Here is an 18,113-nt window from a genome sequence, read left to right as displayed (position 1 = left end):
ACTTATTGCCATTGCAGGATTTAGGTTTTGGTTACCAAAGGTTCAAGGTTAGCTTCTTTACTATCTTACTGTCTAACTTCACTCACTTATTAAGCTATCATAAACACAGTCTGATGATTCTTCATTTCTCTCCCTTCTTATTCCTCCTCCTCCATTCTTTGTATGTTAGGTGGTTTTTTTCTGTGTGTGTGTGTGTGTGTGTGTGTGTGTATGTGTGTGTGTGTGTATGTGTGTGTGCTCTTTTGTGTTTCCTTTGACTGCTTTTGTGGGTAGTTGATTTTGGTTTTTGCCTTTAGTTAGTAATTGATTGGTCCGCTTTCTTTGCTGTGATTTTATTTTCTCTGGTGACATCTGTTTAGCCTTTCCCTCAATTTTTGCTTTTCTGGGAATTGTTTAATCCCTCCTTCATATTTAAATGATAATCGTGCTGGATATAGTATCCTTCATTCAAGGCCCTTCTCTTTCATTGCATTAAATATATCATGCCATTCTCTTCTGGCCTGTAAGGTTTCTGTTGAGAAGTCTGATGATAACCTGAAGGGTTTTCTTTTGTAGGTGACTTTTTTTCTCTCTCTGGCTGCCTTTAGTACTCTGTCCTTGTCCTTCATCTCTGCCATTTTAATTATTATGTGTCTTGGTCTTGTCCTCCTTGGGTCCCTTGTGTTGGGAGTTCTGTGTGCTTCCATGGTCTGAGAGGCTATTTCCTCCCCCAGTTTGGGGAAGTTTTCAGCAATTATTTCTTCAAAGACACTTTTTATCCCTTTTTCTCTCTCCTCTTCTGGTACCCCTATAATGTGGATATTGTTCCATTTTGATTGGTCACATAGTTCTCTCAATATTCTTTCACTCCTGGAGATCCTTTTATCTCTCTCTGTGTCAGCTTCTCTGCGTTCCTGTTCATTGATTTCTATTCCATTAATGGCCTCTTGCATCTCGTCCATTCCGCTTTTAAGTCCTTCCGGAGATTGTTTTATTTCTGTGTTCTCCCTCCTTAGCTCTTGCATATTTCTCTGCAAGTCCATCAGCATGGTTATGACCTTTATTTTGAATTCTTTTTCAGGAAGATTGGTTAAATCTATCTCCTCAGATTCCCTTTCAGGGGAGGATGGATGTCTGGCTTAGTCTGGTCTGTATCAAATTCTTCTGCCTTTTCATGGTGATAGAGGTAGTCGTAGGCACTTGGCATGTGTGTCAGCTGGGAGATCAAAGTCCCTTTCCACTTGCTCCTGGCCTTCCTTTCCTGGGAGAACGGTGACCCTATATGGCTTTTACTGGGCAGCTGCGTGCAGATGGGGTCTCTGATTCTTGCCCCGCTACTGTGGAGTAAGCTCCGTGCGGTTGCTGTGGGCGTGGCCACTTTTAGGCTGCTGCTCTGCTGTGGTGGGGCCGCGCCAGAGGGGGAGTGGGCGGGAGGCTGTTTATCACTGTGGGGGGCCGCCAAGCTATGTTGTCGCCCAGGGGGTTGGGGCACCTGGAGTTCCTGGGGATTCCCAGCTGCTGGGCTGTATGCCGGGATGCCTCCATCCAGCTGTGAGGCCCCTGTCCCTTTAAGACCTTCAAAAAGCACACGCTTTTCTTTTGTCGCAGGTGCGCCGGCCGTGGGGATCCGCTCGCAGGTTTTACTGTTCAGTTTCCCTAGTATCCAGCACACCACGCACTGTGTGTCCATGCTCTGGTGCGGATGGCTAGGGCTGGGTATTTAGCAGTCCTGGGCTCCCTCTGGTCCTGCTAGGCCATGGCTTGTATCTTATCCCCTTCGTGAGGCACTGGGTTCTCGCAGATGTAGATGTAGCCTGGCTATTGTACTGTATCTTCTGGTCTCTGTTTTAGGAATGGTTGTATTTGTTGTATTTTCAAAAATATATATGTTTTTGGGAGGAGACTTCTGCTGTCCTACTCACACCACCATCTTGGCTCCTCCTCACCATTCTCAATTATTAGGTCACGTGTAAGACATGTGTGACCCATTGGATATTTGTCAAGTGACACTGGTGCTTCTGTTCATGCCCTGTTCCGTTCATCCCCCGGCAGCTGTCTGCCTCAGAACCCGAAGGCTATTGCGAACTCACATACTGCTACCTCGGGGTACCCCATGCATTGGCTCAGAAGGGTGACCTGCATCGCTGGGGACCCACCTTGTATTGGATGGCCCCAGGCTTGTGGTAGGCCACCTATGGGATGCACCCTGAGAGGAGCTCCGGGGGGGGTTTGGCTGAATGCCTCAGGGGCAAGGTTAGAGAGGTCGTTTCCAAAACCTAGTCCCTCGCTTTCAGATTTGAAAGCTTTCATCTCTTTTGCTCGACGCTCTAGCAGGCTTCGTATTCTTTCACTGCACTCATTCTGAAATGTCAATATCTCTTCTTCCATCTGTTGTGGGTTGGTGGGGGGAAGCAAAAAGAAAGCTCATTTATTTTAAAAAATATATAAACTACAGAAGCAATAATTATTCTGGTTTAAAGTGAATCATAAAAATGTCCACTCTGGCTATTTTAAAGGATGTACATTTAAAAATCAAAGAGATGTACTGTAGGAATCATATATAACTTATATTGCTAAAATGTGTAAAATTAAGTTCTTAAAAGCAAAGGTAATAATCTCTATTGAAATAATAAATCAAGGCAATTATCATGAATGGCTACCAAAACCATTAGGTAAAAAGATTGAAAAAGAAAATGTGTAAGGAGAATGTAGCCTTATTAGATACACCGTAAGGTCACTCTAATGTAATAAATATGGTATTGGTGTAGGAACCAGTAATTAGTAAAATAGAAACAGAATGAAGTTTGTAAGTTTTTAATGCAGGACAAAAGCACTAATTAATTTAATGGGAAAAACAACACAGGCACAAGTGGCTAACCATCTGGAAGAAAATAAAAATGGAATCTCATCTGATACCATATTCCAGAAAGATCAGAGCATTAAGTGAAAAACAAACAGAAACCATAAAGTTTCCATTAGAAAGTTAGGAGACTCTATGTACTTAGAAATCAGTGGTTGGGTAGCCGTCAGAATCAGTTTTGGACAACTCAAAGGTTTACAAATATATATAGCTGACTAGAAATAGTTTTAGTGTGAAAAAATACACAATAGTCAATGACAATGGGAAGAAGTTGATGGAGAAATTGTTGATGAATGAGAATATCTGAGCCCACTCATCAAATATGACTTCAAAGTGGGACAACTAGACATTATATAGCTTTTGATGTGATGCAAAAGGAAGTGTAACACAGTAACCCTTATGAACATTCCTCGCAAAAATTTTTAAAAGGAAAAAAATTAATGTAAATATAATCATGCCCCTAGATCTAATGACCAGTTTACAGGAAATGCAAAGTAAAGAGGAATGCATTAAATGACACCATGAGGATGGAATCAGCCAAATTCAAATGTGAGAATTCCTACAAAGCAAATGACCCAGTCCACAGTAATAAAAAAAAAGGGCACAGGAGACTAAAAGGCTTAAAAGACAATCAAATGCAACGTCTACACCATGTTTGGGCCCCAATCTAAATAAACCAAGAAAACCTTTTTTTAGATACAAAGGGAAATCTAAGTATGGACTGAGTATTAGGTAATCTTAAACATTTATTATAATTTTGTTAGTTAACACAATGGAATTATGACTATGTTGAAGTAAAAGAGTCCTTATTTCCTTATCTGTGTTTGCAGTGAAATGATTCTATGCTGGGATTTGCTTTAAAATATTTCAGATACTCTGCCCCCTATCCTGCTCCCCTAAAAAGCTGCATGTGGAGTTGGGAAACAGATGAAATATAAGCAAGATACTGATAGCTGTTGAAGTTGCGTAATGAGTATTTGGGGACTTCATTGTACTAGTTCTTAATAATTTCACTAATACTTTTTGTTTGAAAATTTCCATGATACAAAGTTTTTAAAAAATAGGAAATAAAGAGTATTTGTAAAGAAGTATTAAATTAGGTTTTAAGATATTTGAGGACTTACGCCAATAGTCATTGTTCTCTACACAGAAATCTAGCTCAACAAATGTGCTTAATTTTTATGTATCTTTTTTTATACTAAGTTATCATTGATATACAATCTTATGAAGGTTTCACATGAGCAACATTTTGGTTACAACATTTACCCATATTATCAAGTCCCCTCTTATGTATCTTTTTTAAAGTACCCTTTTAAAAACACACAATTTAGCATGGAAACACCTGGAGGACCTGGAGGACAATTCTTGTTTCATTTGGAGGCTGAAAGCAATCTTCAAACAGAATTATTACACATCTAGAAACAACTAACATTCTCTCTGGTTCCACCTCTATTTTCAGATGACTGTTTCTTATCTGTACAACCAGTAGGCACAAAGTACAGAAAATACAGATGTTACAATGTTTTCAAATCATACCATGGGTATATCACTGCCTTGGTAGTTGCCAACTGACTGACCCCAAACTACTTTATAGTCATGCACTTCACTTGAAATATAAACATGAGCCCTAAAAATCAAGCAGCAACTCAAAGCACTGTAGATTTATTCCACTGTTTCTTTTATTATTTTTAATACTAAATCTTATGCATGTCTATTATCAAATACAAACCACCACAACCAATCTACCATATTAAAAGAGCCATTATAAGTATTAGTTCAACTCACTTTAAGTGTGATTTGTCTTTATTTTATTCAACACCTCATAAGCATTTTTCCACATTAATACTATTTTTATAGCCATTATTTAAATGGTTGAGTAAGATTTTATTAAGTGGCTTGGTCATAAGCACTTAATTATTTTACATGGTTAGGTGTCTAAAACCATTATAAACTATGCCATAATTAACATATTTATGCATATTGCTTTTCCTGTATTCAGGATTTCTTTTCTCTAAATTCTCTAAATTCTTTGCTTAACATTTTCAAAGATCATTGATATACTTCCAAATTGCTTTCCAAAATGCATTAACAATGTATGAGAGTGCCACTGCACTTCTGGCAATGGTATCAGCCCTATGCCAACATTTTACCTGGTTTCGTAGAACATAAAGGCCTTAGTTCATATATTGAAATGACTACACCTAAGATACTAATTAGCACTCTTTAACTCGGAGCCACTAGGTGGAGCTAAAAATAGAAATAAAACAGTACCAATACTTCTCTCATGACACTGTTACTGAAATACTATAGGTTTCTCTTTTAGTGATAATTTTGAAGCATAAGAGATGGAACTTTAGATTCAATTTTAAATATGCAAGTTGAAATCAGGCAGATTTATGAATTCTGTACATGGGACAACTACATTTTTCTAAAAATTTGTATGTGTTTCTGTCTTCCCACCTTGAATGAGAAACACAATTGAGATAATTTTTAGAGGCAAGTACCTCTTAAAGGAGCCAGTAATGAAGACAGCTGTGCCAGAGAAATAGCAACACCTTATTTTGGTGGAGTTTTTAAGAACATTTATTTTTAATAGAAATGAGGTATTCTATTTTTAATCACAAGAACTGTAGAAAGTAGAGGAAAATCTATGCGCCAATTAATGGTCCAGAAGCGATGACAATTTTTAACAGACAAAACCATTAGGCATGTGTTAACTTACAATGGACCTAAGACATGCCAGCTGCTGGGAACTTATGGCTCAGGAATTCTGGAACAGAGCATTCAATCCTGGATACAAGTGGTATTCTACTACTTCTCAAAACAAATGCCTTTCCTCTCTTTCTTTCTCAAAAGCTTATACCCTTTGTTCTTTCTTCAACACACACACACACATACAGCCTCAGTACCTTAAAGGACACAAGTGAATTTAGGGATTCTAGTTCTAATATATATGACAAAGAATAAGTAAAATAAATAAAGCTACATCTAGAAATATTTTCAGCCTGACACTTCATCTGTGTAAAACTGGTCTTACCTTCTCTTTTCTAGTAATGCATCAATCTGTACAGTTTCAGACCAGGGATGAATGAATAAAGTATATTCCTGATCCCTTTTCCTTGTCTCTCTCAAGCAATTACTAAAGTTTTTTCCTTCACTATCCAAGTTTCTCTCCAATTTCTTTAGGTACAACTAGGTACACAAAAGAAGGGAGGAAGACGGAGCCAGAGCTATCCTTTTACAATTCAACTGTCTTCACATAACTCCACATCATTCCTCTAGTAATTGCTACTTAAGTATATATATTCCTTTAATACATCACACTCATTAATTGTAAGGTTCATTACTGAATCAGTAATTTTAAAGAAAAAGAAAACACTACCAAAACTAGAATTAAGGAAATATGGTATTGTGAAAACAATCTAATGCCACCTCTGTCATCAAGAAAATATATTTATGAAATGATTTTGATGAAAGCAAATCCTGGCACAATTACTTTTTTCTATTACGCATACCTGTTGTTTCAAGAGTGCCTTGCGGAGGGAGACCCTCCGTTTCAGCTCCCGAAGCTCTTGAGCGTGTTGTGCCTCAGCCTGCATTTTGATCTTGCTCTGAAGTTCAGTCAACAGCTCCAGTTCCTGCTGCAGCTGCGTTTTCAAAGCCTGGCACTCTGCCTCCTGCGCTTCATCCAAATGCGGCTGAAAGAGAAAGAAAACATACATCCTCCTGTGAGCTACCTTCTCATGACCTATGGAAAGGAGGACGTGTAAGTTAAGGCAGACTACTCTTCTATAGGGCACAACCGTTCTCTTTTACATCTTGGGGTAAACATCTCTGGAAAAGGAAAACACAGCAACCAATGACGGCATTATAAGAATAAAGCTGTCATAAGCTATTTGGATGATGCCTAAATAATCATTATTTTTTAAAGGAAAACGGAATCTGATTGATGTAAGACTGGGAATGTCTTCTCTCCAATGGAAATAACTACAGAACAGGGACAAGCATGCCACAGCTTATGGGCCAAAGCTGAACAGCTACCTGATTTTTTGTTTTTGTTTTTCAATAGTCCACTAATTAGGAATGGTTTTTTACATTCTGAATTGGTCACATTTTAAATGGCTATGTAAATACCCACATAATAACCTCAGTTTTTCCTCCTAAAATATTTACTATCTGGCCCATTAAGAAAAAGTCTGTAAACTGACATAGCAATTATTTTGTGCCTGCACTCAAATGTGACCATCTGGATTCCCGGTAAAGCGCTACTTTTTGAACCCTGCTTAACAAAGCTGCTTCTCCAATCTTGATGCACTGTTGGTATACGTACTAAACCTCTGCAAGGCACCAGCAGAGAGCCTATGTGGAACCTCATGACCAAGTGTATCAAAGAGAATTACATATGCATCCTGCATATTTCCAAGCAATGCTGAGAACAAGAAGAATATGGACCACCTTCACTATTTCCCAAGGTGCAGCAGCATTTTCATCTCCAACTTAATATTTCAATTGTTGGGATTTTATTTGGGTGGTGGAAGGAAAGGGGCACTAAATTTGTTTTGCCTAAGTAAAATAAACTTACAGCTCGAGTGGAGAGCATTTCATTAATGTGGTCATACTGCTCAGTTAAGATGGCTAAGTTTTGGGTCTGCTTCTCCTTAGGCTTTACTCTTTAGCACCACAAGCAAAAACCTGGAAGTCAGCTAACTAATCTTTCAAAGGTCAAAGAAAAGTTATGAGGCAAGAGAAGGGACAACCCTTCTTGTGGAAATGGTAACAGACATGAACTACATAAACATTTTTGAGATAAAATAATTTGAGTTCAGAAACAGAATAACTCTGGCTTTAAATCACAGGTTAATAATTCTATGAACTCAAGTTTCAATAAAATGTAGTAAGATGTGCTATATTTCATAAGGTATAGCCATCAAGCCTACAAGTAACAACACTCATTTCCTACACAAAGGCAGAACCTACAGTTGAAATTATTTACCTCAATATATATACTGCCAGATATTGAATGGTTGACTAAGTGTGCAAATGCGTGTATGACCAAACACTCTTGTCAAGGAACTAGTTCCCACTCTTTGCTCCCATACTACAAAATCAAATATATATCCTTTTCTGCATTTTACACCAATTGAGGTACTAAGTCATAGTCATGTACCTTTATTCTGTGAAGGGTCAAGAAATGTCTAGCTAGAAAGACAAACTCTTGGTTTAGTTACGCTTAGCACTGCCCTTAAATCCTGCCCTTGATTAATAAAATTCCTCCAAGTTAGCCAGAAATGGAACAGTGAAATTTAGAATTCTCTTCTGACTTTGTGTAACCACCTCCATTCTTTAAAAAACTTTTAAGTATTCAAATATATTGCCAAGAAAACTATAGACACTCCATATCACTAGCTAATGACAAAAAGGAATGCCCTGGAAAATTTTTTCAACAAGATTAATACTTATACCAAGAATAAACTATATTCCTCAATGTTTCCCCCAAGTGAAAGCAGGATAAACATGTTCCAGTTGTTTCTTAATCACTTAATACTGACAAAACGTCACCTAATGGCAGATGAAGAAATGGCAGATAAACAATAGGTGTTTACCCAAGTCATTCCTCAGAAATGGTGCCCCAATGTCTACAAATACTGTCAGCTCACCTAAGTGTGCAAACTGAAGTCCTCCTATCCCCCTTAAAGTCTTAGAGAAAGTTGGAATAGTTGCAACTATTGAAGTTGAACTACTACATAGTAAATACAAATTTATCTTAAAAAGTTGCAACTATTACTTACATAAATGAAATGACATGATGTTAAAATAGTCTGTTTTCTCCAAGAAGGGACTAGGGTTACCAAAAAGGAAGGGATTGGGGAGTGTGGGTGGGGAGGGAGGGAGAAGGGGATTAAGGGGCACTATTATTAGCACTCACAATGTAGTGGGGTCATGGGGCACGCAGCACAGCGCGGAGAAGACAGTACTAACTCTATAGTGTCTTACTACGCTGATGGACAGTGACTGCAGTGGGTTGGGGGGGACTTCATAGTATGAGTGAATGTTGAAACCACAATGTTGCTCATGTGAAACCTTCTTAAGATTGTTTATCAATGATACCTTAATTTAAAAAAAAGAGTCTATTTTGTTCAAATTGGGCAAGTAGATAGATATATACAACTAAGAGGAACATGGTGATTTTCTTTCCCACTGAAGTAACAGAACAATTTCTTTTACGGAAAATCTTGAGCTTATGTATCATGAGAAGGACGTTTTCTATCTGAAGTCTGCCTATGACTGTGAGACATTATTTTTCCCCTTGATTTTTTAACAGTATCTGAAAATCAGACTAGTGTCTCCAAGCTTTCAAACGGAGAAGGGGGCCACAACAGGGAACCAAAAGGAAGGGTTAAACAGCAAACAACTAACCTATTCCAAGCCCCAGAGAAATGAAGTCCTATCAGATTCATGGTCTGACCAAAGAAAACTAAACAAGCTTTCAGTTCGGTTTACTTCTGGGTGCTGCTCACTTTAAAACTGTAATTCATTTTATAGACATGCTTTAAATATCTTTTGGTGAGAACCTCTACTATGTAACCACTACAAAGACAAAATAAATCTGGAAAATCATTATGAATTCTGATTGTGATAAGCATTAACTAATGATGGTTATGAGGGTAGTCAACGTACGAGCCACTCTGTAAACGATGTTCATTAGCTGTTTTGAAGATACAGCAAAGTATAAAATTTTACTTAGACTCACAAGAAAGGATAAATATTAGCTTTGCTTCTGTGTTTTGTTCAGGACAACTTGTATGAATGGAGTTGAATAGGAATCAGAGACACCACTAGGTAAGGTTTAGCTTCTGGTTTGGACACAGATTACTTCTGTGAGTGAATTTCACTTGACTTCAGGAGAGTTATTCAGGTAAGTGTTACCTGATAGTTTTATAGTTAAATTGTCAGAGATCGAAAAAGAGGGTAAAGGAGATACCGTGAAACCGGGCTTCATTGGATGTAAACACAAGTTTACAATGCGGAGACATGTACAGATTAACTGAGGTACTACTGTGGGTGACAACATATATAGTGGGTCATTTTGGTTTTTTGTTTATTAAGATTCATGTGATTATACTTCACGTATTTATTACAAGTTATAAAATTAGAAAATTCCTTGGAATTGTTAACTCTGGTTGATTTTGGTAGAGGGGGCTGGACCAGGTGGCCTAAAGAACAAGGAGAGGGAAACCTTTAAGTTTATAATACATACACTTTGGCATCTTTTAAATTTTGTATCATATAAATAAATTTCTCTATCAAAGCAAATACAAAATTTAAAGTCCTTTGATATGATATATCACCAACACTTGTCTTTCCTTATTTGTCTACAAGAGAGCATGTAATACCTCCTTCACTCTGATGTACTAATTAAAAAAATACACTCCAACTACACATGCCCCGGTCTTACCTATGTTACCAAACACAGAAAGAATGGGAGTAACAGTGTGATAATTCCACTATTCCTCTAAAGATGAGTATTGACAATGAAGGGAGAGGGGGTAAAAAGGCGTTTTTCATTCACTGGTTTCTGTACTAATTAAGAACTTACCGCCTCTTTTGGATACAAATCACATTCAGAGGAAATAAGATTCCAAAACTATAAAACTTGGAACAACAGAGAGAAGGCAGCAGGTTAGGATGTTGATATGTAGATTGCAGTATCAACACTGGACATTTGGGTACACTTAAAATGAGAATTTTGAATCTTATTTATGACACTTTCTACAGTTAAAAAGTTCTGGCCATTTTTTTGGTACTCTGCTGAGAAATACACAAGCTGAAGTCTGCAGCTATAGACCCTCTACACCAATACTAACCAAATATGCTTAAAATGAAAAGAAAAAAGCTTATTCAATTTCTTTATGACAGACATCTGGCTTAGACTTTTACTGTTTACATGTGCCTTTTATGTGTTCTCCTTTGCCAAGAAGCTTAGGCTAAAGGTACCTTCAGACTCTTAGGCTGCTGTCGAGCCTGCATGACGTGCTTCCGCCTTAGTTCTCGCTCTCTCCGCTTATTACGCTCCAGCTGGTCAGTGAGCTCGGCTTGATGCTGCAGTCTCATCAACTCACAGCGCATCTTCTGCACTGTGTTGAGGTGGCGGAACTCCAATTCTTGTGTGGATTTATGCTGTCGCAGTAACATTGCATGCTCTAAGTCCTTTTGAGCCTGCCTTTTATTTAATTCCTAATCCATAAAAAAAGACAAAGGCATAATTTGATGATGTACAATGCCAGGAGAAAAAAAATCCTAAGAAACAGAATAACCAGGATATAGATGTAATTCTCTGATTCAGTAATGACTGCACAGTGAATATTAGAGTTTTATTACTGGAACTGTAGAAAATGGGCAATTTAGTAGCACAATTGCCTTATCTGTTCATTTACTATTTATACTACTTTTAGCAATAAGCTTAAGACATATCACATCTGTCCCAAGAGACTTAATGTCCTTTCTACTCTCTTTCCGTCATTTATGTTTCCTAATTTTGTATCTGAACAGGATTTCTAAGTCATCCTTTGACTTTCTTCAGAGTATACATTCAATTCTACTACATGCAGTGTACCCAGTATAGTGCAGGGGTTAGGAACACAAGACTCTAGGGCTAGGCTGCCTGCTTTCGAAATCCTGGCTCTGCTACTGACAAGCAGTGAGTCCTTGGGTTAATTACTTAAACTCTCTGTGCTTCCATTTCATTACTTCTCAAATGGAGACCATAACACAGCTGTTTCATAAAATTAACGTGAGGGTGAAATGAGTTCATACGGGGAAAGCTGTCAGAATACCTGCCTCATGATCAATAAATGTTACTACAATTTTTTTCAGTTTAAAAGATCAAATGTACAACACACACACATACACTCACACACTCTCTCTCTTTTACTATGTAGAAGGAAGTCAGACGTGCCCCCTTTGCCTCCGCTGCCCCTTCTCCAGGGGCCAACATTTGGTGCATATGTTTCCCAACCTTCCCCACGCTTATCGTGACACAACTATTACACAAAAACATACAGTTTTAAAATTGAATAACAATATATATTATAGGCATATAATATGCTTGCTTTACCTAAAAATATAATGGACAAATACAGATTTTTAAAGAAATTTTTATTGGAAGCTTCTGCTTTCTGATGCCATAGTTTTTCTACTTTTTGCTTTATGACAAATTTTCAATAAACATCTACACATGATACACCATATAATTATGTTACTATTTCTTTAGGATAGAATTCTAGAAGCGGATTCGGTGGGTAGAAGATACATGCAAATTAAATTGTTAAAGCTGCTGAATTATGCTCCAAAATGGCAGTATCAATTTATATTCTTACCAACATTGACCACTTTCCATGCCACTACTAGGACTCATCAATTTTTTAGACTGATCTTATCTAATTGATGCAATTGTCTTAACTTGAATTTATTAGTGAATTTGAATAATTATGTTATACTTGAAGTTTATTTTAAGCCACTCTTGAAAATAAATTGATCTATGCTCATAGGCATACCTGATAATGAGTACTGTTGTTTTCATTGGCATAAGTTTCTACATATTCCCAATGAATAATTTAATGTTTATAAAATTATGTTAAATGGTAGTATATACCTCATGGCACCCATTTTGGATGAAAAGGCATAAGTTATCCAATTAATTTTCTCATATTAAAAATTAACAGTTCTTTCATTCGTGGATTTAATATTTATTAAATATTTATTTAATACATATTTATTGAATACCTATTATGGGCCAGCCACTAGCTACAAGGCCTGGATATATCTAGCCACTGGATATAAAAGCCCTGAACAGAACCTGGGACTTGATCTAATTTCCATTCTACTTGGGGAGAGAGAGATCCCCATAAAAAGTGTGTGCACATATGTGTGTATGTGTGTGTGTGGTGTGTGTGTGTGTGAGAGAGAGAGAGAGGAGTGCAAGAATATTTAAAGAAGGGAGGAGGATTTGGAGATCAGAATTGAGGAGATATGAAGTGAGGGAGAAGGTGAATCGTGTGGGTTGGGTTTCCAGGGAAGAAGGACTTAGGCAAAGGCAAGCAGAGGTGCTCTAAGGCCCTGAGGGTGGGATGTGACTGACATATTTTCAGGAAGATTCTAATTTCACACCATTTAAACATACCTCCCTGAGAAGGTCCTGCTCCAAGTTATGGCTCCCAAGTAGCAACTTTCTTTTCAAGCAACGGCATTGCAGCTCTAGGTACCGTTTCTGATGTTGAAGAAGATTGGTCTTCTCCTCTTCTTGGAAATGCTGTATGTTCTGTTTCTGGCTTGAAAGCCATTCCTGTTTTTCTTTTCTTGGGGTGCTCTTGTTTTCATTCAGCTCCTGGCAAGATAAAAAAACAACTGAGTTCAAAATACATAAAAATTAACTACATGAATATACTGTTTGATAGCTGGTAATCTTCAGTAAAAATACTTAATTTGTGCTCTCTCTCATGGGCAGGCAGGGCAATGACCTTAAAGGAGGTAGGTAGTATTTTTCTGTTTCTGGAGTTATCCATGAAGTAGGACAGAAAAGAGAAAAAATACACTAGAAAACATGCATACTTTTTAGCTTTGCACAGCTATATTTAGGATGGCTCGTAGCTTTGAAAGCACGCAATGATTGGTGAATGGAGTAAAACATCTTTGTTTGAAATCCTCCCAAAAGGGGGAAGAAGACAGTGCTTTCAAGTAAAAATCACACATGAATTAAAATTAAGGTTAAAATATAGTTATGTCTCACTTCTTGGCTTTCAACAATTGAAATACTAAGTTTTTGGCAAAGTTAAGGATGGGCTCAGTATAAAAGACCAGAAATTAAATGGAAAATCAACAAAACCACAGGAAAATAGAGACCGTTTAGAATAGATTTAGTCTTCAGCACTGTAACCACTGAACAAGGCAAGACCAATGTTTTTCTACAGCATTTTAAACATCATCTCACAAACTACCTAAAAAATTTATTTATACTGGATAGGATGAGAATACTGACAATACATTCAATGATGCAAACCCAAGGATGCTAATCAATACTAGTATATTTCAACCTACAAGGCATCAACCTTGCAGAGAATATAAATCAGCCATCTTTCCTAGGTCTAAGATGATTTTTTAGAGACTGTTAACCTTATGGTTCTTCATCTGTTGTTCAAGAAAGAAACCGATGATTCATTACTTTCATTGATAAGATACTCAAACACATAAAAATAAAAAGCACATAAGCTTCTGGTTCTCAACTTAAGGATGTCAATGAGAAGACAGGGATAATACAGGCATATACAGAAAGAATCACTTGGCTATGTTTTTCAAAATCTTTGGCCAAGGAAATTTCCCACCCACTAAGACTATAGTAGGTCCCTTCCTCTATACTGATAATAATCATTCTAAATGAACACACACACACACACACACACACACACACACACATGCAGACACAAAACTACCTTCTAAAAGAAAACGAGCTTATTAGTTAGACTATGAATTATATGCTTAAAGGATTATCTAAACCAACACATTCATTTATAAAACTAAAACCTGATTTCACTAGGAAACAACTATAGAACTGCATTTTGTTGGATATTTATTGACAGTTGGGAATCCTGTTTACCATCTTTTCAAATCCCATGTTCTAGTATTGAGTTTAGCTTTTAGATTACAGTAATGGGAATACATAGCAGGTTACACTCTTTAAAGTTGGAAAAATTTTATCAATGAACCTCACTCGGCAGGGTATATATAGCAAGGCTTTGTGCCACCAATGTCCTTAATAAGACTTATATATCTAATTATAGGTCCAATTCCTATACACAAGAAAGCACTGTACCGAAGAGATTATGGTTATTTTATCAAGATTAATTTATCTGCATGCTAATAATTAAGTACATGGACTAAAAATTTCAGTCCATCAGTCTGTAAAAGAGGGTGTAAACTGGGGAAGTCTCGGTGGGTGGGGAATTTCCTTGGCAAAAGATTTTGAAAAACATAGCCAAATGATTCTTTGTGTATACGCCTGTATTATCTCTGTCTTCTCATTGACATCCTTCAGTTGAGAACTACAAGTTTATGTGCTTTTTATATTTATGTGTTTGAGTATCTTATCCACAAAAGTAATAAAGAATTGGTTTGTTTCTTCAATAACAGGTGAAGAACCATAAGGTCAATAGTCTCTGAAAAATCATCTTATACCTATGAAAGATGGATGATTTATATTCTCTGCAATATAATAAAGATACTATAGTTGACACAAATCATTTTCCTGTCCTGACCACTATCCTGAATAATAATCCCCTTTCAGAAATTGCCTTAGGACAACATGGCTTTCCTCACAGTTAGACTAGATCTGTGATAAAAATAAGTTCAAGAAAGCAGCACATAAAGGGCAAACACACATGAAATCCTGTAGCCATAAAGACATAATTAGCATGCTTTCCTAGTAAAGAAAATGGGATGAGAAGAAATGTCTCTTATCCTTATTCTGTGTTAAAATCAGAATAAGAACAAATTATTGTAATCTGAGCCCAAAGTAAGAAGGTATGATTTACTTTTAAAGGAAGAGATGTATGGCTCTTTTTCATAGCTAAAATATTTTTATTTCTAGTGACTCAGTTACTTAATAAGTGCTTAGGAAAGCTACTATAAATAAAAGCTTTATAAAATAATTCATATTTTAAAGAGATCACTCTTTTTAGATCCCACTCAACTGAGGATCTCAGCCATTGAAAAGTAATAGGTTATAATCAATGTCCTCACTTAAACTGGTATATTGTTAGTGGCCACAAACAAAAGAAAATTTTATCTTAATGGTTCTACGAGTAGATCAATATTGGATATAATCAGTAAGCAGGTAAGTGGCTTGAAAATTTTTATAAAGTAAATACCTCCTTAAGTTGTTCCTTTCGAAGTTTGTATTCTCTCTTCTGGGACTTCAAAAGGCTATTCAGTTCTTTCTTCTGCTCAGCCTGAATACGTTGTTGAAATTTGTTCTCCTCACTGGACATCAGTTCAGCCTATAGGAAAATTTTTAAATGGATCAAATTAGCTAAGCAGATAAGCTTCAAAGCAGCAGTTTAATACACATTAGCAAAGATATTTCCTCCCACCTAAGAATATAAAATCAGTATAATCATTACCAAAACAAGAATATCCAATAAATTATTAACAAATATTACTCAGCATCCTTATGATTTGAATTTCAGAGAAACACTAAAATGGAACTCATCTTTAAAATGCTGATCTTTTACAGGGTCAGTGTTTTCACCGTTCCCCCCCATTTAACTAGAGTACGCTGCCCGACCCCCCTCACTAATAAAACAAAACAAATGTAATTAAGTTATGACCTTTTATCTAGCTGGACTTGTGTATTAACTACTAAAAGCATACTGCTGACTGGCAGCCTTACCAACAACATGAACAGATATTCACACATATTCTGTATGTTGTATAAATTATATACTGTATTCTTACAATAAAGAAAGCTAGGAAAAAGAAAATGATCTTTAAACTGTCTCCCAAAACATTTTCCAAGACCTTTATTGAAAAAAATATGTGTATAAATGGGCCTGTGCAGTTCAAACCTGTTATTCAAGGGTGAACTATACATATTCATTGTAGAACATTTAGGAAATACAGAAAAACACAAAGAAGAAAAATCTTGCATGATTTTACCACACGGAGATAACCAATATAAACATTTTGGTGCATACCCTTCCTAATTTTTTCTAGGCATGTATAGATATTGATATAAATATATAAAACAAATCTAAAATCATATTGTACATCCTGTTTCATGAATTCCTTTCCTAAAAATGTTAGTATCTACCTGTTTACAAAGTATTCAAGAAAGTACAACACCAAACAGGATTCTAAATATTTCTATATTCTTTTGCCAAATTATTTCAAAATCAAATATTCATTTACACCAGAAATTATTTTGCTAAATTCTCTATTACTGTGAGACGGTGATTCTTCTTTTTTTGCAGACATATTTGAAGATATGGTGTAAATTTATTGAGAAGTTTACATTTTACTTGACAACTGTGATTATCAAAATAAATTGAAACTAAAGGGACACCAAGGAAATTAGAAACCAGTTTTCACAAAAGACTCCTAAAAAAATGCACCTTTATCATACAGTAGAATGATACTTATTTGTAGTAAACAAATGGGCTAAATGTGAATCTGAAACCCTCTTAATTTCTCTTAATTTAACATTCTCTGTATACTACAGTACTCTTCAATTCTTCTGATATAAAAATGCTACTATAAATTTAAGGTTTCCAAAAAGTACATAGGGAATGATAAATTTTTTTTAGAACCTGAATCACCTACTAACTGATTTATCAAACTCCTCAGATAACCAAAGTACCCAAGGCCTAGAACAGAATACTTAACGACTTTTTTTTTCATTAAGGTATCTTTGATATACACTTATGATGGTTTCACATGAAAAATAATGTGGTTACTACATTCATCCACATATATCATCGAGTTCCCCCCATACGCCATTGCAGTCACTGCCCATCGGTGTTGTAAGATGCCACAGTCACTACATGTCCTTTCTGTGCTACACTGTCTTCCCCATGATCCCCCCACACCATGTGTACTGATCCTAATAGCCCTCAATGCCCTTCCATCTCCCTCCCCAACTGCCCTCCTGCACACCTTCCCTTTGGTAGCCGCTAGTTCCTTCTTGGGAGTTTGTGAGTCTGCTGCTTTGTTCCTTCAGTTTTGCTTCATTGTTATACTCCACAAATAAGGGAAATCATTTGGTATTTGTCTTTCTCTCCCTAACTTATTTCACTGAGCATAATACCGTCTAGCTACATCCATGTTGCTGCAAATGGTAGGATTTGTTTCTTTCTTATGGCTGAATAGTATTCCATTGTGCATATGTACCACTTCTTCTTTATCCATCCAACTACTGATGGACACTTAGGTTGCTTCCATATCTTGGCTATTGTAAATAGTGCTGTGATAAACATAAGGGTGCATGTGTCTTCTTCAATCTGACAACTTTTTTCTCTGGGTAAATTCCTAGGAGTGGAATTCACGGGCCAAATGGAATCTCTATTTTTAGTTTTTTGAGGAACCTCCATATTGCTATCCACAATGGTTGAACTAGTTTACATTCCCACCAGCAGTGTAGGAGGGATCCCCTTCCTCTGCATTCTAGCCACCATTGTTGTTCCTAGTCTTTTCGATGTTGGCCATGCTAAATGGTATGAGGTGATAT

The 18,113-nt window shown here is 36.7% G+C and overlaps 1 protein-coding gene across 1 annotated transcript in view; it reads right to left on the bottom strand.

Moving 5' to 3' along the window:
- Window positions 1-220: 220 nt before the first annotated feature.
- The window catches only part of LOC108394619 (serine/threonine-protein kinase TAO1-like), a 53,662-nt gene continuing 35,769 nt past the window's right edge, over window positions 221-18,113 (bottom strand). The window contains exons 13-17 of the mRNA XM_073236216.1: window positions 15,760-15,888; window positions 13,020-13,223; window positions 10,835-11,074; window positions 6,355-6,537; window positions 221-2,367 (exon numbers count right to left, since the gene is read on the bottom strand). Coding sequence (XP_073092317.1) covers window positions 2,041-2,367; window positions 6,355-6,537; window positions 10,835-11,074; window positions 13,020-13,223; window positions 15,760-15,888 — 1,083 coding nt within the window. The 3' untranslated portion in view covers window positions 221-2,040. The remainder of the gene's footprint in view (window positions 2,368-6,354; window positions 6,538-10,834; window positions 11,075-13,019; window positions 13,224-15,759; window positions 15,889-18,113) is intronic.

This window comes from Manis javanica, chromosome 4 (assembly GCF_040802235.1).
Source record: "Manis javanica isolate MJ-LG chromosome 4, MJ_LKY, whole genome shotgun sequence".
Taxonomy (NCBI): Eukaryota; Metazoa; Chordata; class Mammalia; order Pholidota; family Manidae; genus Manis; species Manis javanica.
The sequence above is the reverse complement of the archived record's forward strand: the minus strand, read 5'-3'. Positions and strand labels throughout refer to the sequence as shown.